The sequence below is a fragment of the Aspergillus caelatus genome (assembly GCF_009193585.1).
Source record: "Aspergillus caelatus strain CBS 763.97 unplaced genomic scaffold BDV27scaffold_15, whole genome shotgun sequence".
NCBI classification, from domain to species: Eukaryota; Fungi; Ascomycota; class Eurotiomycetes; order Eurotiales; family Aspergillaceae; genus Aspergillus; species Aspergillus caelatus.
Window position 1 is genome coordinate 186,706 of NW_022475278.1, and position 18,796 is coordinate 205,501.

General features: G+C 48.2%; 8 protein-coding genes across 8 annotated transcripts; 5 read left to right on the top strand and 3 right to left on the bottom strand.

Annotated features, from left to right (window-relative positions):
* Window positions 1-113: 113 nt before the first annotated feature.
* On the top strand, window positions 114-2,572 carry BDV27DRAFT_121404 (putative 2-methylcitrate dehydratase). Its single transcript, XM_032065359.1, has 4 exons — window positions 114-549; window positions 665-1,442; window positions 1,498-1,682; window positions 1,741-2,572. The coding sequence occupies exons 1-4, from the start codon at window positions 265-267 to the stop codon at window positions 2,170-2,172; spliced, it is 1,680 nt and encodes a 559-aa protein (XP_031932205.1). The 5' UTR covers window positions 114-264; the 3' UTR covers window positions 2,173-2,572.
* A 244-nt stretch (window positions 2,573-2,816) lies between these two features.
* Window positions 2,817-3,635, top strand: BDV27DRAFT_121406 (putative glyoxalase family protein). The gene is made up of 4 exons (XM_032065360.1): window positions 2,817-2,847; window positions 2,945-3,089; window positions 3,161-3,360; window positions 3,458-3,635. The coding sequence occupies exons 2-4, from the start codon at window positions 2,956-2,958 to the stop codon at window positions 3,532-3,534; spliced, it is 411 nt and encodes a 136-aa protein (XP_031932206.1). The 5' UTR covers window positions 2,817-2,847; window positions 2,945-2,955; the 3' UTR covers window positions 3,535-3,635.
* Window positions 3,636-3,754: 119 nt separating this feature from the next.
* Window positions 3,755-5,481, bottom strand: BDV27DRAFT_166385 (sugar porter family MFS transporter; the record flags this gene model as incomplete). Its single annotated transcript, XM_032074178.1, has 2 exons — window positions 3,755-4,894; window positions 4,975-5,481. 2 exons carry the CDS (start codon window positions 5,479-5,481, stop codon window positions 3,755-3,757), a joined length of 1,647 nt encoding a protein of 548 aa, XP_031932207.1.
* An 873-nt stretch (window positions 5,482-6,354) lies between these two features.
* On the top strand, window positions 6,355-8,657 carry BDV27DRAFT_141490 (uncharacterized protein; the record flags this gene model as incomplete). The annotated part of the gene is made up of 7 exons (XM_032069821.1): window positions 6,355-6,400; window positions 6,644-6,787; window positions 6,945-7,005; window positions 7,089-7,386; window positions 7,438-8,047; window positions 8,106-8,301; window positions 8,372-8,657. 7 exons carry the CDS (start codon window positions 6,355-6,357, stop codon window positions 8,655-8,657), a joined length of 1,641 nt encoding a protein of 546 aa, XP_031932208.1.
* A 61-nt stretch (window positions 8,658-8,718) lies between these two features.
* BDV27DRAFT_21141 (fungal specific transcription factor domain-containing protein) lies at window positions 8,719-10,869 on the bottom strand. Its single transcript, XM_032076026.1, has 2 exons — window positions 10,259-10,869; window positions 8,719-10,171 (listed from the first exon to the last, which is right to left on the bottom strand). Exons 1-2 carry the CDS (start codon window positions 10,721-10,723, stop codon window positions 8,825-8,827), a joined length of 1,812 nt encoding a protein of 603 aa, XP_031932209.1. The 5' UTR covers window positions 10,724-10,869; the 3' UTR covers window positions 8,719-8,824.
* On the bottom strand, window positions 10,746-11,270 carry BDV27DRAFT_121410 (uncharacterized protein). The gene is made up of 2 exons (XM_032065361.1): window positions 10,938-11,270; window positions 10,746-10,890 (listed from the first exon to the last, which is right to left on the bottom strand). Exons 1-2 carry the CDS (start codon window positions 11,072-11,074, stop codon window positions 10,794-10,796), a joined length of 234 nt encoding a protein of 77 aa, XP_031932210.1. The 5' UTR covers window positions 11,075-11,270; the 3' UTR covers window positions 10,746-10,793.
* A 253-nt stretch (window positions 11,271-11,523) lies between these two features.
* On the top strand, window positions 11,524-13,682 carry BDV27DRAFT_141492 (MDR family MFS transporter; the record flags this gene model as incomplete). The annotated part of the gene is made up of 6 exons (XM_032069822.1): window positions 11,524-11,544; window position 11,714; window positions 11,891-12,458; window positions 12,517-12,920; window positions 12,978-13,621; window positions 13,656-13,682. The coding sequence occupies 6 exons, from the start codon at window positions 11,524-11,526 to the stop codon at window positions 13,680-13,682; spliced, it is 1,665 nt and encodes a 554-aa protein (XP_031932211.1).
* Window positions 13,683-15,418: 1,736 nt separating this feature from the next.
* On the top strand, window positions 15,419-17,166 carry BDV27DRAFT_121414 (uncharacterized protein). The gene has a single exon (XM_032065362.1). The coding sequence runs from the start codon at window positions 15,525-15,527 to the stop codon at window positions 17,127-17,129; it is 1,605 nt and encodes a 534-aa protein (XP_031932212.1). The 5' UTR covers window positions 15,419-15,524; the 3' UTR covers window positions 17,130-17,166.
* Window positions 17,167-18,796: the final 1,630 nt, after the last annotated feature.

An 18,796-nucleotide genomic window follows, 5' to 3' on the forward strand; every position in this document is an offset into this window, starting at 1 on the left:
GGCAATAGCCGCGAGTAAACAAAGGCACGGCCTCGGCTGAAGGGTGGTGACCTGACCGTCCATCGTAACTCCAGAGTCTCTTCTCCATTTCTCCATTTTCTGTCGCCCTTACCTTTTTTTCTCCCCTTTAATTTTCTCTTTCTTTTCCTCCTCCTCTCTTCTCCTATTTAAATCATCCCCTACGATCTTCCCTCCTCGAATTGACCTCCCTCTCATATATCATTGAGAGTCAGTGCCCTCTCTTAAACCTCCTACGATCCTATCATGTCTGCTTCGTGTTCGGCGTTGAGACGGCTGACCCACCGGTCTCCCCGCACTTTCCAGTCCCGCATCTCCTCCGTCTCCAGAATCTCATCTGCCACATCCTCCCTTTCCTCCCTTAATACTTTTCGTGCAGTTAACTCGGCCGTTCCTCGAGTCTCTCGTTTCTCAACCATGGCACCTCTTCAGTCTGGCTCTCAGGATGGCGCCCTCCAGAAGCCCTACGATCCCGAAATCCAGGACATGGCAAACTACATTCACAACTACGAGGTCAACTCCGATTTGGCTGTATGTCTCCCTAAATTTTGTTTATTTCGCATACCTAGTTTTCGTAATTTCTCCCCAAATGTGTACAAGATCATTATTTGTCTGACCATAAGTTTTATGACTTTCTGGATTCCAGTATGATACTGCCCGTCTTGTTTTCCTCGATACCCTAGGCTGTGGATTGGAAGCCTTGAAATTCAAAGAGTGCACCAAGCTTTTGGGTCCCGTTGTGGAGGGAACCGTTGTTCCCAACGGAACCCGTGTGCCCGGTACACCGTACCAGCTCGACCCTGTCAATGGTGCGTTCAACATTGGCGCGATGATCCGCTGGCTGGATTACAATGACTGCTGGCTGGCCGCCGAATGGGGTCACCCTTCGGACAACTTGGGCGGTATCCTCGCCGTGGCTGATTGGATCTCCCGGACCAACCGCGCTGGCGGTAATATTGCGGGTGGTAAGATCGTGAAGGTCAAGGAAGTGCTGGAGGCCATGATTAAGGCCCACGAGATTCAAGGTGTGCTGGCACTGGAGAACTCTTACAACAAGGTTGGACTGGACCACGTTGTTCTAGTCAAGGTCGCAACGACCGCTGTGGTTGCTAAGATGCTCGGCCTCAGTGAGAAACAGACTGCGGATGCCATCTCCCAGGCGTTCGTCGACGGTCAGAGTCTTCGGACTTACAGACACTCTCCCAACACCATGTCAAGAAAGTCCTGGGCTGCCGGTGACGCATGCCAGCGCGCTGTTAACCTCGTGCTTAAGGTGCAGAAGGGTGAGGGTGGATTGCACACTGTTCTTTCCGCCCCTGTCTGGGGTTTCTACGATGTGCTGTTCAAGGGCAATAAGTTCAAGTTCCAGCGCCCCTATGGCAGCTACGTCATGGAGAACGTCCTTTTCAAGGTCTCCTATCCTGGTATGTATTCTCGTACTCTGAAATCTTAGATGACATCTAACTATTCTTGTCGCAGCCGAATTCCACTCTCAGACAGCGATCGAAGCTGCCGAGCACATCAACAAGAAGCTCGCGGCTATGGGCAAGAGCGCCAAGGATATTAAGGAAATCACCAACCGCACCCACGAAGCTTGCATTCGCATCATTGACAAGCAGTTCAAGGCGATGGATAACTTCGCGGACCGTGACCACTGCGTCCAGGTAAGCTCTCAGCCGGAAGAAGTTCGGGATGGTTGAACAATGATCTGATTTGATGTAGTACATGGTTGCCACCATGCTGGCATTCAACCGTCTCACCGCCACCGACTACGCCGATGGCTCGGAGGCAGCCACCTCCCCTCTCGTTGAGGATCTCCGTAAGCGCATTCGCTGCGTTGAAGATACTCAGTTCACCACGGACTACCACGACCCAGCCAAGCGTACCATCCCCAATGCCCTCACCGTCACTCTGAATGACGGTACCGTGCTTGAGGAGGTCGTTGTCGAGGCTCCTCTGGGCCACCGCTTGCGCCGCGAAGAGGCCAAGCCCGAGATCCTGGCCAAGTACAAGCGTCACTTGCAGGCTCACTTCGACCAGGCTCGCATCGACGAGCTGCTCGACTTGGGCTTGAACAAGTCTGCCCTTGAGGGTTACGATGTGGACAAGTATGTCGACTTGTATGTCAAGGACAAGATGGTCGCGTCTGCATAGATGAAGCAGAGCCAGTGAAACTAAAATAATGTGTATCTATCGCGATGTTATGGGACTCATGTGATATGCTGCCTTCAGTTAAGTCGATTGACGGCGTATATATTGGCAAGAGGGTGTTTATTCCAAATTAGACAATCGGACTGCTTTTTCCTTTGGTTTAGACGAAATGCGCCCATTAAATTGGTTAGAGAAGAGATTCGAAAGTAGGACAACTGCCATGGAGACTTTTTAGTGGTGCTCCATGAACCATGAACATAAAGGTCTCGCCTGGTTCGATTCTTGATAATATCCGAGTTTTTTGATAGGAATCCGTCCCATTTGATACTTACCATGAAGACCAAGCCTAAAAATATGTAATTCGAACGTCTACACCCATTTCAATCTGCTTAATTTTATCGCGCCTAATGACCGTCCAAATGACGAAAGTCAGATAATTAATCACGACATAGCAACAGTGAACATATAGTGTATCTAGAATGACTCACACATCCCCCTGTTGAAGAAAAACCGTAATAGTCTAGCCAGAATCCAGATAGACCAGGATACAAATAAAAAGGCGTAGAAATGCGACCTCCGGAAATGGCCTCCAAAGCAACGGGAAAGGGATTCCGACGCTTGAACCGGGAATCATTTCCTAATTGAACCCGCAAGCAAAGCACAGCCCTATATAAGGTAGTAAGTACTTCGTACTTCAACTAAACTCTCACCAACAACAACAAAACTCATACCAGTTACCAATCCTGACGAAAACAACTAAATATAAAAACTAAAGAACGAGTCACCATGATCACCGGCCTCGCACATATCAATCTTCTTGTTCCCGAGGGTTCCCTCCCCGAGGCCAACGAATTCTACGTCCAAACCCTCGGGCTCACAGCCCGTCCAGTCCCCCAGGCGCAAGTGGAAACGACGGCGTGGTATGTCATATTATCATTTATTCTCTTCCCTCCTCTTTATTAGAATTTCGAAATTAACATGGCGATTACAGGTTCGACATCGCAGGAGGTCCCCAGCAGGTACATATCGCATTCGGGGTAAACGAATCGCTGGATTCCACGCGTCATCCATGCTTTAAGATTGGATCCCTGGAAGACCTCCAGAAGTTGCAGCAGCGGATTTGGGACCACCATGTTCGTGGAGGACGAGCTGCGCCGAGGGAGGCGGATAAGCCTGGGGAGGCTATTTCTGGTTGGTTTTTCCCTTTCTTTCTTTCTTTCTTTCTTTCTTTCTTTCTTTCTTTCTTCTTCCTTTTTTTTTTTTTTTTCCTTGATGTTAACGTGAGTAGGTGAGATGACCGAGGAGTATCCGACTCGGTTCTTTGCGAGGGATTTTGCGGGGAATAGGTTGGAGTTTAGTTTGTAGTTTGGCTTGGTTTGGTTTTGTTGTTTGCGTGGGATAGATGGTTTATGTGATGATTTTGATGAAGCGATGTGTAATAGAGGATATGATATATGCATGAATTTGATGAGATAGATATCATTTAGTGCAAAGGGACTATTGGAGTAAATTTACATATATACGTAGTTCATGATAGAGCAAAGGTACAGAGTGGACTATAATCATGCATATCATCTCCTGGCCTTCATACACCGGTCTGCACCGGCGGTCTCATGGTCGCCAGAGCAGCAGCTCTCATAACCTCTTGCTCTTCATGTCCGCTTGTATCGCCAAACACGTCGTCGATCTCTTCTAGGGTCTTGCCGCTGGTTTCGGGAACAAAGATAAGTGCCCAGATACCGGCCATGACACACCAGACTGCGAAGAAAATATAGGTTCGATAGCCGAGGTTCTCCATCATGGGAGGCGTAGCAACACCTACGATAAAATTAGAGATCCAGTTGGTGCTGGTCGACAATGCCACGCCCTTCGATCGAGTCGCGTTGGGAAAGACCTCGGATGGCAGGGCCCAACCAAGAGGAGAGTATGTGAGACCGAAAATAAGAATGAATAGAAAGGCCATGGCGACGCAGGCCCAGCCGGCAGCTGTGTGGGCGGACCAGTCATTGCCATATAGCCCAGATAGAATGGCGATGATAATGTACGCGACTCCGGTTGCAAAGCCACCGAAGATGGCCAACGGCCGACGCCCAATCTTATCAATGATCAAGAAGCAGACAAGGACAGTGACTAGCTGTAGGACATTGAAGACGCCCGACAGTATAAGTGACATCTCGCTTGATTGGCCGATTGACTCGAATAATGTAGGCGCGTAGTAGATAAATGCGTTGATTCCAATAAATTGCTGGAAAAAGGCTACTCCACAACCAACGACTGTCCTCCGCCAGCCTTTTCGGCCGAATAGGTCTCGCCAAGCCAGTAGCTGTCGTTTGATACCGTGCTGGCCAGGATGCCTTTTCTCCTGGATTAGCTCTTGAAATTTGACCTCAGTGATGATACCCTGGTATTCAGCTTGTACTCGTACATCGGTTTCTGGCAGGCCTCGGAGCTTGGAGAGACTGGCGAGGCAATCCTCTTGGCGGTTGACGAGGGCAAGCCATCGAGGCGAGTAGGGGAAGAAATGGATGCCAACACCAAGGATTGTTGCACACACCATCTGCAGACCGAATGGTAGACGGAACGAGACCTGGCTATCGATCAAGCGCGTACCGAACGTAATCCAATATGAGATGACGACGCCAGAGACAATGGAGATAGACTCCAACACCAAGAGCGTTCCTCGTAGGTTAGGAGGCGAGATTTCGGAAATGTAGAGCGGGGCACCCTCCATGACCAGGTGAGCGAGGTGAACCAGTTTGTTGGGTAAGGATCGTTCAGGGAATATCGAGAAACCGTGTAACATACCATTGCGAGTGTTCCGACCCCGATGCCTCCAATGGCTCTGCCCGCCACTAACGTAGCGTAGTTTTGCGAGCATGTTTGAATTATGGCTCCGATATCAAAGATCACGACGACTACGGTCAGTGCCCACTTTCGGGAGATTCGATCGGCGAGATAGGGCATGAAGAGACAGCCCACGAATGCTCCAAGCAACAGCATCCCCGTCATTAACCCTTTACCGAAGGCGGTTTCGGCTTGAGGAAAGACCGCGTGGAATTGCTCCATGACATTTATAATGGAGATAACCCCTTGGTCATATCCAAATGAGAAACCTCCAAGGGATGCTAGGAAAGCCGCCCCAAGGACATACCCCGAGCTGACCAGGCCTCGGATGCCATCGGGACCGTAGGCTGGTGTCTCTTGTAGTTCTATATCAGGTTTGATAGCAACGGTTTCGTGATGCTCCGAAGTGGAAAACCCTTCCGAAAGGAAGGCTGCTGGTTCAGTGTCTTTCTTCATACCCGTCGCCATGATCAATCGAGGGCGCGGTTTCCGATCGAATTGGATGTCAACCGGGTTATTTCCTTGAGGAATGCTGAGGACATATAGATGTCCGGTGTCATTAAATACACCGGCATATCCATATGTTACATCGGACTTCCGAGTCGAAAGTTTACGGTTATTGAAAATACGGAAATGATTCTGGTCTATAGACGTCACTGAAACAGTATCGACGTCGAGAATTTCTGTTCTCAGTAATGCTCGGCGAGGCAGCCTGACTATTTGGAAATTTTAACTCACGTTGCATCTGCCATGATTGGTTGGTCGGCTATTGTAAGTTGTAGCGTAGGTGATCGTTTTCTGGGGTAAATGCGGGGGAATCGCGGAGTAAATTAATTTAAATTCCGGGGGATGTGCCCTTGGTGGGAGCCTGAGGTTTACTCTAGCATAAATTGCCTGACTTGATTGCTTTTATTTCCGATCACATGGTTTCATTTTTTTTTTTTAACGTAGAAAACAAGAAGTAGGGAGTCATTACAAACACAGTCGTATAACTGTCGAGCGATGATGATTAGGATAAAAAGAACGACCCTGTAGCGTTTATATATACCCTTTCTGTAACTTGATACACTATGATACTCGAAAGAGAGTCTTCAATCGCGGTGACACTTTCCACATATAGTATAGTCGAGATGAAAGCGTGAGGGACAGCGGGGAAATCTTCCTAACCTGGTACTGGGGAAATTCCCCGCGTTTTGCCTGCAGGATTTCCCGATACGGAAGGTCCCGCCGCAGTTTTATGTTCTTCAGCCAACTTGAACTTCACTCGGTGACCATGAACTTTCTATTCTCATGTCAGTTTAGCCATTTTGGGATATCGTCGCCTACAGAGAGATGATGCCAATGCAGCGGAATCGAGCAATCCAAGAACCATGCTGGAATTGTCGTGGTCAGTCGTGTAGTCTCTCTTATACGCGCTCTTTCGTACTAACCCACCTGACAGACAAACATCTGAAATGTAAGACTAAAGTAGTGGCCGTGACCGTGGTGCAGAGCTAGCTCTTGAAAACGCAAGAAGAGAGAAAGATAATGTTGCTCGTATCTGGATGCTGTCGGATGCTACACCCTTGCATGACTGCATACATAGAGAGTGGCCGGAAAGCATGCTGATCATAGCTTGTTTAATTTACAGGTGATAAACAAGCACCCAAGTGTGGACGATGTGAAGTGAAGAATCTAGACTGTGTTATAGTATCGAAAAGACAGATCTTCCGTCAAGGGTCCACTGCCCATTTTTCCGAGGACCAACATTGGGTGAACAGTAGGCCAAAGCGAGGTGAGCAACGTTCCGGAAGAATTCCATTAAGCTAGCGAAGCTTTGATGACTGATCAGCTTTCGTAGCTCGGCTCCGTGTACATGGTACAGGAGGATCTGTTGTCAGCAATGTCCAGTTTGACCCTTCCATTGGACACACGAACCACGGGCCCTCTAGCACCATCCCTCACACAAGTCCAACGGCACAGCACCCTTCAGAGCCCTTCCATTGCCTGGAGGTCACTGCCTCCGAAAACCAGCGTCTACATGCTCTAGCTATTACGGCATGCGAAGCCGATCAGCTAACGCATGATGTTTCAAGTCTAACTGGACCCATATTCCGAGAAGATGAGTCGCCGCAGGATTCGGTTACAAGTGAATTTAGCTCCCAGCTGCCAGATGAATCCGATCTAAGTTTTCCTGCCCAAATTCTATCTATCTCCGGAAGCCCAGAGGAAATAGGCCACCGTGAGAATAGCCAGGGGACCAAATCTTTCAGTGGACCAGTTCAGTCTGAATACAGCCCTACTCCCACTTCTAGTGATGCGGCCCTCGAACCGCTGGAGAGCGTACAAGAAGCTTGTTTATTGCGGTACTTTATCGAGGAACTTTCTCCATGGGTAAGGTATACACAGCGTGCAATGGTGAACCAAAAGCTAACAGAAGCATAGTTTGACGTCTGTGATGATAGGAGACATTTTCAAGTAGTAGTTCCGCACCGCGCCCGACATTGCCCTCCACTTCGGAATGCTATTTATGCCGTTGCATCGCGTCATCTCAGCCGTTTGCCGCAGTACAGGACATCCAAAGGACCGAGCTATCAAGGGCAGGTTCTTCCCCATCTGTCGAGGTCTACCGCGGTGGAGTATATGCTAAAATGCATACCCGCGCTCATAGACTTCCATAAGATTAGTGACCGGGAGTACCAAGAGAACATTATGGCAGCCGCCGTAATCCTGCGACAGTATGAAGAGATCGAAGAGGAAGAGGAGATTGATAGTAGCACTGGCACTCGCGACCAGCAGCCTGTTAATTTCCTTGCCATCATACAGGCCATCATAGAAACCACTGTCTCAATACCCACGCACCACAGCTTCGCCAATGCTGTATTCTGGATAGCTATTAGGCAGGAAATCTACTATGCATTGGCTATGCAGCGCTTCCCCCGAATGAAACCCGACCAAGATAAGCGCCAGGGTGCCTCTGCTGCTAATAAACTGATCTTATTTGCCGGAGATGTAACGAGATGGTGGCTGGGGGACAGGTCGCCACTAGACTGGGGTGAGCGCCAACAAGTTCAGCTGGAACGAGTACATGCAGCTGACCACCTTGAATACAGCTGCGTTAAAGAAAAAACTCCACTCGATCACTACGGAAATTATGCCTGAGTTCGTTCCAATCCTAGACAAAAAGGCCGACAAGTCCAAGGGGGAGATATTTTCGACTGTCTGGTACTGCTCAAGTGCACAGGTATTTGGCGCCCAGCACTACGAAATCGCTCGAATGATCTTGATCGCAGAGAATCCTAATATTAGGTATGTCGCGCTCTAATACCTTTGCCCACGTCTCTTTACCCGACTCTGGATTGTTGATAGGCTAATATAGGAACGACCCACACTGCCGGATTGCGCATCGTAAGGTTGAAGCACAAGTCCGATCGATAGTACTCAACATTTGTGGAATTGGTCTGAGTCACCAGAACCTCTCGCCCGCCCTGGTTAATGCCGTGATCAGCATCATACTTTACGGTGAGTATTTCACTGATCCGAGGGACCGAGAAGCACTGGAGGCTGTCATTGAGAAGACTAAGGCCATCCATGCTTGGCCTATGAGAAAGTTGCATCATGCGGTGAAGGCCAAATGGGAGTTTATCGATAGCGAAGACTATTGATGTAGTCGTCGAATATGAAGCACATCATTTGGACCATTGTGGACGTGTCCATGCGTAGAAACCCGAGAGCCACATGGAACACCATATGAGCATAGCGATGACATGAACGATGACACGAACGATGACAAAGGAAAGGGTGGGACAACCGATAGATCCCATGATCATGATCATGGTCCAAATGGATAATTGAAACCACCGCCGTGCGTAAAGATAGGCTCAGTGTTGCCGTAAAGCCCTCCCAGCACACAAGGTTGCATGAGAGATGACCAGTCGACGTCATTCTGGTCGGCAAAAACCTCATCATACATTTGGCTTGCGCTGTGCAGAGACGGAAACGTCAAATCTTCATTGGACGCATTTTCAGACGGCTGGCCCATTCTGTCTAGCACAGGATTATCGCCAGCCCACATTCTGGTTCCAGTGACGGGGCTATCGGTTGTGGTCCTAACAGGGTCCGTACTGCCGTTACCCGCCAAACCTGGCTTTGATTGGGATGTTGAAGCTTGCTGGGCCACACGTTCGCGCAGTAATGTAACGAGCTGTGGAGGTTGCAGATTCCTCCCAAGTTGGAGCTCGGCTTCCTCATGTGCGTTCCAGGCCTTTAGGAGCATACGGCCGAAGGCAACATGCATGGGACTTCTCAGCTTACGGATGAGACCCCTGTGGTTGTAGTTGCCGCATATAGCTTTCCATGCCCGCTCACACAGCTCGCCCGTGGTGCGCTGGCGCAGTTCACCTACGAGGAAGACATAGCCTGGCAGGGGGACTAGCAACTGAGTGTACCAGAGAAAGTTGCGTAGATTGGGGGTCGTATGGATAACATTATCGCACTCAAGCATTTCGACAGCAGTCATGAAGAGGGCGTCGCGCTCCCGGTCTTCGAGAGTTGTGGCGGACACACCTCGAGACATAAAATCAACAATTCGAAGTCTACAAAGCGACACACGTGCCATCATCAGAGCAAAGAACTGAACGGGAATTCTATGATCACAGTGCTTTAGATACGTGGACTCCATGTGCGCACAGTAGCGATCGAGACCATTTGTCGGAGGCTGATTGCTAGTTTCTTGAGTAGCGACATCGGCTGACGAGGGGGTTGAGTTGTGTTGCGCGAACGGATTGTTCAAAGCCACAGGATTGGGTCGCATACCATTAGGGACAGTTGCCATAGTGAGTTCAATGCGCGTGAGGCAGAAAAGCATCTCTGTTGCGCCAGTGCTGGGCGCAGGAGGTTCTTTAGCGTGAATGTCTAGGTCTGCATCGTTCACATTGAGGGGGAGCCCGGAGTCAGTTCCGAAGGACGAGAGAGCGGCAATAGTCGATCCTGTCACCTCTGCAATTCGTTTGTCAAAAGCGACAATCTGCCACCATAATCGTTTCCGTTGCTCTGTTACGAATGGCGACAAGCCGAACCGAGTGCCATCTTGATGTAACCCGAGACGTGTGGCTATACGTACTGCAATGCTGATCAAGCAGGAAAGAGACCGAGGATCGACGTATTGTACTACACTGAACTATAGTGGAAATGAGTTGATGTGTGTTCATAAACTGGAGGGAAGGTACATGCAAGAATGCAGGGCAAAATGCAAAGGTCGACATACCAGGTATAGAAAGTAAGCTTGCAGCACCTTAAGCTCATTTGATCTCATGAAACCAGCATTTATCAAGGCTTGCTGCGTGCCCTGGTGATATCTAGATAGGAGCACTGCTTTTCCTTCACCAAAGGTGCCCTCCACCTCCTCATTTGTCAAAGATGTTACAGCGACGAGATATATACCAAACATCAAAGCCTCTAGCGGTTTGGGAATCTTAGCAGGGTCGGCTGCTGCCCCGACAACGTGTGCCTGGAGCGTTGGAACGTGGCTAATCTTCAAGAGAGGGTTTATATTGTTGATATAAACCTGCCATAGTTGAAATATTTTGATCGCAGGCGGGTGTAAATCGGTTATCTGGGCGGGGGAGCCACAGACTTTGAATGGGAAGCCATCGGTATCACTAAACATGGTATCGAATGAATCATGAATATTGGGCCGCTCGTTATCATCGTCGGACGTATCATGCAGCATATCATCGGTTGCGCAGTACTAGATGGATTTAGTTTTTTCTTTTTTTTTTTTTTCCTTGGTCGTTCAATCCTCATATCGAGACACCAGTCTGGCAATGTAGAAGTATCAGAATGAGAGAACCACTCCATGAACGAACCTCTTTGTAATATGGAAACCATCTCGAGCGTCTGGGAAATGTCAGAGTGGTACATGACATAGAGCTTGGAAAACCTACTTGCCATGCTCTTGTGATTTATGATTCTGTGCATTACCTTCTGCATCAGTCCCCGAGCCACCGCGGTCATGCTCGAGAATCGCGACACCATCCCCACCTTCTAGGACCGAGTCGAAGCTAATCCCATGCTGAGACATAAGTGCCTCATACCTCTTAAGCCGGTCAATCAAGTCTCGTTCGTGCAACTTCTTCTTTCTCCTCTTAGGACGCTGTGGGGGCAAAACCCGGCACTCAATTTGTGCTTTGACACAATTGGCACAGGGCTTCTGCTGGTCACAACGGACCTTGCGCTGCTGACATAGCACGCAAGAATGACCTCTGGTGAGATTATTCATGTTCGTGCATTTATTTGAGTCAGTACGAAGATCATAAGTTGTGAGATGACCAGTTTGTGTATAAGCGGGTGGCTGATGATGTTTTCGGTCCCGTAGATTCGATTCGGTCCCGAAACTGCATGATAGTCTCCGACGCTAGTCCCAATACGGATATTCCTACGGTAACAGGCTTATCAAATCGGGGTCAAGATTGTTACTTGCTACCGATTTTTGTTGGATTTGCTTTACTGGATGGCGTTTTCTAGTGAAGTATGACTGGATTGTATTTCGTGGTCAGTGGGGTACAGCGTGGTCCCAGACTGACGGAGTCATAGTGCTGTCTGTGGCCGGCCTATATAGCATGGACAGGTCTTTTTGGGAAGAATATCTTCGATTTCTTTATAGTCAAATAAAATACTATAAAATTGTCTATTGCAAGTGTAGCAAGCTTGACTCAACCAGAGTAAGTTGACTCTTCACGTTAAATACCTTACTTTGGACAGCATCGAAAGCCGGAATACAATATCTACAACCCGAGTCATACCAAGCCAAAGATATAATCGCTAGCAACAAACAACCAGATGGCATCTTCAACCCACGATAGCAACGCCGAGGTTGACAACAAGGATACGGGCTCAGGCAAAGTTCCAGACGTTGAGAAGCAGAGCATAGTGCCGAATCAGGCAGGGCAAAAGCCAGAAAGAGCATCTGAAAATCTTTATCAGCCCAGGACTCTCAAATTCTGGCTAATTATATCATGCAATCTTCTTTCCCTCTTTGTCGTCACATTGGATCGGACAATTGTCAGCACTGCTATTCCTCGTATCACAGATGAGTTCGATAGTCTGGGCGACATTGGCTGGTACGGTTCGGCATTCTTGCTCACGGGAGCAACTTCCCAGCTTCTCTATGGCCGCATATACCGAGCTTACGATATGAAGCGTGTATTCCTACTTTCCATTGTAGTTTTCGAAATCGGTTCTGCCATCTGTGGCGCTACCCCCAACTCAGGCGCCTTCATAGCTGGACGTGCTATAGCTGGGCTCGCATCCGCAGGGGTCTTCTCGGGGTGCATGCTCATCATAATACCCATGATTCCGCTGCACAAGAGACCTATGTTTCAAGGCATGTTTGGAGGAGTCTTCGGGGTTTCTAGTGTTATGGGGCCCTTGGTCGGTGGGGCCTTCACCAGCTCGGTCACCTGGAGGTTTGCTACCTAGGCTTGCTAACATGGGGATTTATCCTTGACTAACTTGAGTTACCAGATGGTGCTTTTACATCAATCTTCCTATCGGAGCAGTAACACTGATACTTTTGTTCTTGATATGGGATCCGCCGAAGTCAAACCACGAACCTGCTTCCATTGGGACTCATCTAAAACGGCTCGATCCTCTGGGCATGTTTTTCTTCGTGCCAGCCATTGTCTCTCTGCTGCTAGCTCTACAATGGGGCGGCTCGACCTACTCGTGGAGTAATAATCGAATAATTACACTCTTCGTTCTGTTTGGTGTCCTGCTCTTGCTCTTTGCCGCCGTTCAGATCCTCAGACCAGAAACGGCAACGATACCAACAAGGGTAATCACTCAAAGAAGCATGCTTTGCGCAGCTCTTTACACCCTCTGTATATCGAGCTCCATGATCTTGATGGTCTACTTTCTTCCGATCTGGTGTAAGCGCAACCTCCTACCCCACATAAAAAGACCATCCAGCTAACGGCAATGAATAGTCCAAACTGTCCAACTCGTCAGCCCCATCAAGTCAGGCATCTACACGTTACCGCTCATGCTCAGTATGGTTCTCGCAACCTTCATAGCAGGGCTCATGACGCAGAAGACTGGATACTATGTCCCGGCCATGTACATATGCCCATGTATCTTGTCTGTTGGCCTAGGTTTGATGTCCACTTTCAACCTCAACACCGACTCATCCCATTGGATCGGCTATCAATTCCTATCTGGTTTCGGCCTGGGCTTTGGAATGCAAGTCTCGGGCCTCGTTGTCCAGAGAGTCCTCCCGCTTGCTGATGTACCGATCGGAATCGCACTCGTATTCTTCCTGCAGCAGCTCGGTGGTAGTGTCTTTGCTACAATTGGTCAATCGATTCTTACTAACTATCTTATATCTCAGCTCTCAGACATTCCAGGTCTAGATACAAGAAAGATTTTTAATAATGGTGCTACTAACCTAGCTTCCATTGTCCCGCCTGAGTATATGGTTCAAGTGCAGCAGGCGTACAACGGGGCTTGCACGAAAATCTTCCTCGCTGCAATGGGGGTCTCGCTTGCTGGACTGCTTGCCTCTCTTGGTATGGAATGGAAGAGCATTAAAAGGGGGAAGAATGGGCAAGACGAACCTACGCAGACATCGGAGGTTGCTAAGAAGGACGGACATGGCGCAACATAAGCATAAGGGGTTGGATGGGAATGCGTAACAGCGGATCTGTACTCTAGTGAAGGGTGTAAGATTCCCGGCCAGCAATTTAGGATTTATCCTCGCTCCATGTGTGCCACAGCAACCTGGATGGCGATTAGTGTTCAAGGACGATAACTTATTTTTTTTTTTTTTTCTGTTTCTAGCAAAAATACATAAAGTAGAGCTTTGTACGACTCTCTAAGTGACATTTGTTTTGATGCGTGATCTATCGCCCGTCGCAATATAAACTAAAACCGCTACCATGAAATATAAATGGTGACTAAAAGCCTACTCTATACGACAATTGATTGTCTACCTGAATATCATTGTACGAAACCAGCTCTTATATAACTTTCCAATAGGTAGTGGGTATGATATATAGTGTGGTGTTCTCATCAGTCATATCAAGTTATCAACACACTATACTGCAAGGTAAGCAAGACACAATCACAACCCCCCGCATAATGAATAGAAGATTTTCATTCGAGACAGAATATTAATTATTGAGAAATAAAACCACCCAGGTTGAAACAGCTAGGGACCAGCCGAATATGGATAACGGCCGCAAAGGCTCCACCGGTTGGGTAGAGCTGTGGAGCAAAGGAGCTCTGAACCAGGGGACGAGCACCACAAGGTGGACACAAAGCTGACATTCGAGAAAAGAGCTAAATTACTTGACACGAGCTTTGGGTTACATTCGTAGAAAGTTAATTTGGGTTGGGCAGTCGAGTTTCCTGAAATAGCTTTGATACTGCAGCTTACCTACCTTCCAGATATCTGGGATGGACATGGATTGGTGTGTAGCTGCACATTGGAAAGTGATGTGTATTTTCTTCTTACCTGGTTGATTTGGGTATCATTTGTTTTTTTTTTTTTTTTTTTTTTAAAGGAAAAATATAAAGAGAAAGTCATAAAGAGGGTAGAATCCAACAAAGAGAGAAACACAGCCCCGCTGGAATAGCGGACAATCTATGAGATGCCTGGATAAAGACGTGCTTAATAATGCTTTGATAATACGATTGTACTCTAGGAAAACATCTCAGTAGAAAAATAAGTGGAATCTTAGAAGAGGACAATTTGTTGTCCCCAGGTGGGCATCATGGTGGTGGATAAGGGAAAAAATCGATAGTCCATATGAAGTTTCCACTTTTGAGTCCTTGTCAAGGCCATATCACCAGGATAGGATGGCCACAACCGAAGGATTACGACAATTCCAAGCTGTACGCTACTGGATAGACAATTGAGAGGATTGGGTCTCGTTGTGGGCCAACATATGGGCTATAACGTTTGCTCATCGGGTCCCACTGTGTCTCGGGAGCCCCTTTTTCTTGACTTGATGATATCTCCATTGGCCGGCAATCCACCACTTATTACGCTAGAATAACCCTATTCTACGGAACAAAAGCTATAGAGCCAGGCACTAAGTCGCTGGTGCTTCTCGGTGGAGCCAGTTAGGCTTCTAGAAATCACTTGCAGGGAGCTATTCAGTGTTGCTTGCTCTCCCCAACGTTGTCCGGTTGACGCGCTAACTCCACCGAACCATCAATGGCCGGCACCTTCTGTCAATAAAATGATCAGCGTTGTGTTTCTCGCTGGTGATTGAGTGGTTTGGGCTGAGCTATAGTGGAGTATGAACGCGACTCGTAAATCAATTGGGCATCATTATGGCCAGGTACGAGATTTTCAGCAGACTCCTGCCAGACAAGGCAGCTGGGTCGCGCAATATCATGGCTATATTTCCCCGTTTTAGCCATTATATGTAGCTTTTTTTCTTTTTTCAGTCTTTCAACAAAATACGACTCTTTTAAGCAACGGGCTGGGTATCCCGGTAGACGAGAACGGACTGGCACGGCGTCTGACAATGGTACCAGGCTCGTCTTCGGCGCTGAAAGCCTCGCGAGGCGTTACTTCGAAAGTACTCTCATCGAGTACGCAGGGAGCCTTGTCAGCTGAGACCCTTTCGAAGTCGGGCGCTTATCACCCCGTACAAGAGCAGCGTCCTTCAGTGCCATCCAAGGGAGATGGAAAGGGTGGTAAAGTCGACAGGACTAAGGAGACATCGCTGAAGCAGTCAGAGGCTCCGATCAAGCCACACCACAATCAACGTGTCTCTACCACACAGACTTCCATGGAAAGCAAACTCGACACGACCCCTAAGCTCGCGTCGGAAGGCATTTCTTCGGAGTCGCTGGTGGGCCACTCACAGCCTCAGCAACCATCGCAGGCCGATGGTGATAACCTGACCACATTTCCTCCATTTACCGTTGGCCCAAAAGACAAAGTCAAAAGATTCTTAGAGTCGCAAGGGCTGGGTGATTCCAGTGATACGCCTCAGCAAAGCGCTATCGACCACCTCAGATCACGCCCTCCGACTCCATGGCCGGGCGCTGCAGCAGATCCGGAATCTCTTCAATCGGCTGATGACGCTCGACCTCCAGTCCCATCTCACCAGTTGCCTCGTGTGCCAACAGCAACAAACAAACCTCCAAATGGGCCATTACTTAAATCGACCGTGAACACAAAGCCTGAGGAGCTTAGCTTGAAAGACCTCAGAATTTCACAACCCAACATTCCCTTGCGTCCCTTGCCGCCCATATCTACTTCCCCATTCAACTTCCTGCCCAGGGAGGACGACATCACGATTGTGGATGATCCGGGTCTATTAACCCCAATCACTGAGGTACCAAGTGAGCTTTCCCGGGCGAACTCACCGGTCGATCCGTTGATAGGGGGTTGCAAGCCTCGCCCAATAGTCGAACAGCCAAATCCTCCTGTCAAGAAAGCTCCGGTCCAGAAGCCAGTCAAGATGCCAACCTCTCATTATGCTGCACCAGCAGCCCGTGAAGTTCCAAAGCCGCACCCACCACCGTCATCCACGGTGTTATCTTCCATCTCAGACAGACCAGGAACCCCACAGGTGACGGTCGGCTTACCGAAACCTAAGCAGAAAACGCCCGTAAGCTCAGCAAGCCCTCAGGCCAGACCAAATCTAGCCTCTGCTAAAAAGCTCGAACGAAAACCAAGCAAACTCAACATCACTACCAGTAGCGGCACAATTGAGAATGACAGTCGACGACAATCCGAGACAATATCAGGAAAGCAATCCGACGAACCCAACGTAAACCCGCCGCAACAGCGTCTTTCATCGCCCTTTAACCCATTAAAGACCAATCAGCAGGCTTGGGACTTGGAGACAATCGCGAGTGAAGACAGCTGGTTCCAGGAGAACGAGGATAGTGATGGAAGCGGTTCGGGAGAAAGTGGTCCTCGACGTACTCCTCCGGGCCCGGTGCGAGCCAGGTTGACGGTCGAGACGGTCGAATGCACATTCCAGCCGCCAGCTCAGACCCCGGATCTAGACCAGGCGCAGTATGATGGTATGGGCCAGACAAGGAATGAATTCTTTCCACCCTGGGCGGTAGGAAGTCAGGCATTATCGGAGGGAGCGAGGGATTTGAGGACATGAGTCTCTGGGTTATGCTCGAAAAGTTTCGGGATCTTTCTGGCTTCCTGAATGGTGTCCATAACGAATTTCATTTGTATAAACGGATTTCCTTTGTATAGAAATTAATGAATCTACCTTTATTGTATATATATATATATGTATTATGTTATTTTACCTTCAATAGAGTAATGGTTCTTCTATAAAATTGCAAGCTTGGCTTCGCATAGACCACAACACTTAAGTCCAGCACAGATAGAACACTTCGTATTTTAAGCATGCCATCGGCTACAAAGAAGATTTACGATCCATTCCCAATTTCCCCCAAAATATTTTAAATTTTCTATATTAGAGGCTCGAGCACATTTCAACTATGTCGGTACATCACTGCGTAAACTAGCCGATTTACGTTTTCAAACTAGGGTACCATTAACTTCAACGATCAAATCAAAACTCAATGGTCCATCAATGCAGAGAAACATTATTATTACATCACTAAACAAGGCACTACATAAATCAACAAGTCTATGACTCATTAAACAAAAGCCACCGGACCAAAAGCCAACACAAAACCTCAATAAAAACTCTCCAACGCCACCCAGCGGTGGGACCAACTTTACCCCTGAAAGAACCACAAAGCACTGCAAACAGCGCGCGGGTCTAGAGCCTTCACACCTTTCTAATCCGGCATCCTGAACGAGCGAGGATGACCTCCAACCAAGACGCTGGGCAGCAGAAATGTATGCCTAACGCTAACGGGTCGCAAAGGATCAGCGCCAGTCGAAATTGCAAGGAAGCTTCCAGACCCTCTTGTTGTCCGAAACAGGGAGACCCACACGGATAACTAGTTGAGAGGTACCAGAGTGCGATGGGCCTATCATATTAGTTGGTTGATTTGATCGGATTTAACTTCCGATCAGGTTTCTGGTCGAGGACTTTTGACTGAGGTTTGGTTGATGGTTGTTCATGTTGAGTTTCGATTGGTTTTGGCACATGATGCTTGGTACCCTATCAGGTTGGCTGGTCATCTTATCTTGAGGCATCATGGTATTGGGCTTGGGCAGCATTGTACAAGACTTTTTCTGCCGTTTGAGAAGTTAATACCATGTCTCAATGTCTGTCCGTTGCTTTGAAGGTTTTTTTTTGCACCGGGGGATATATAAGACGCGGGGTGGCTACTGTCATAATGGTTGCGCCGATCAGCACCCTCTGTGTACTCCTACCGGAGCCTGAAAGATTTCAAAAGAGGGAATTTGTGGTAGGACCAGCTAATGTACACCAGTTTTTTTTTTAGCCCAACATGGAGTATTCCCAAGGGCATAATGTACTAAAGAAGTTTTATGCGCCGGGGGGTCAGCAAAAGGACGTGGGACGATCATTGCCAAACCAAGGAAGAGAGCGAAAGTCTCAAAGCACGGTGCTAGGAATCCTGCATTCTCTTCACCTTGTTTTCTATTTTCTTCCTCATTCATTACAATGGTGAAAATAAAGAAAACTAACTCCAACCACTCCGAATAATCGAAGCCCAAATCCCGACAAGGTGGATGTTCTGGAATAAGAACGGGGTGGATCCATGGTAGTGAACGCGGTGAGATGATAGACGTAATTACCGGTAGCGAAAAGACCCAGTGCGTCAGTATCTTAATCAATGATCACTAATTAAGTCTGACTTCAGAGTAACATCCTCAAGG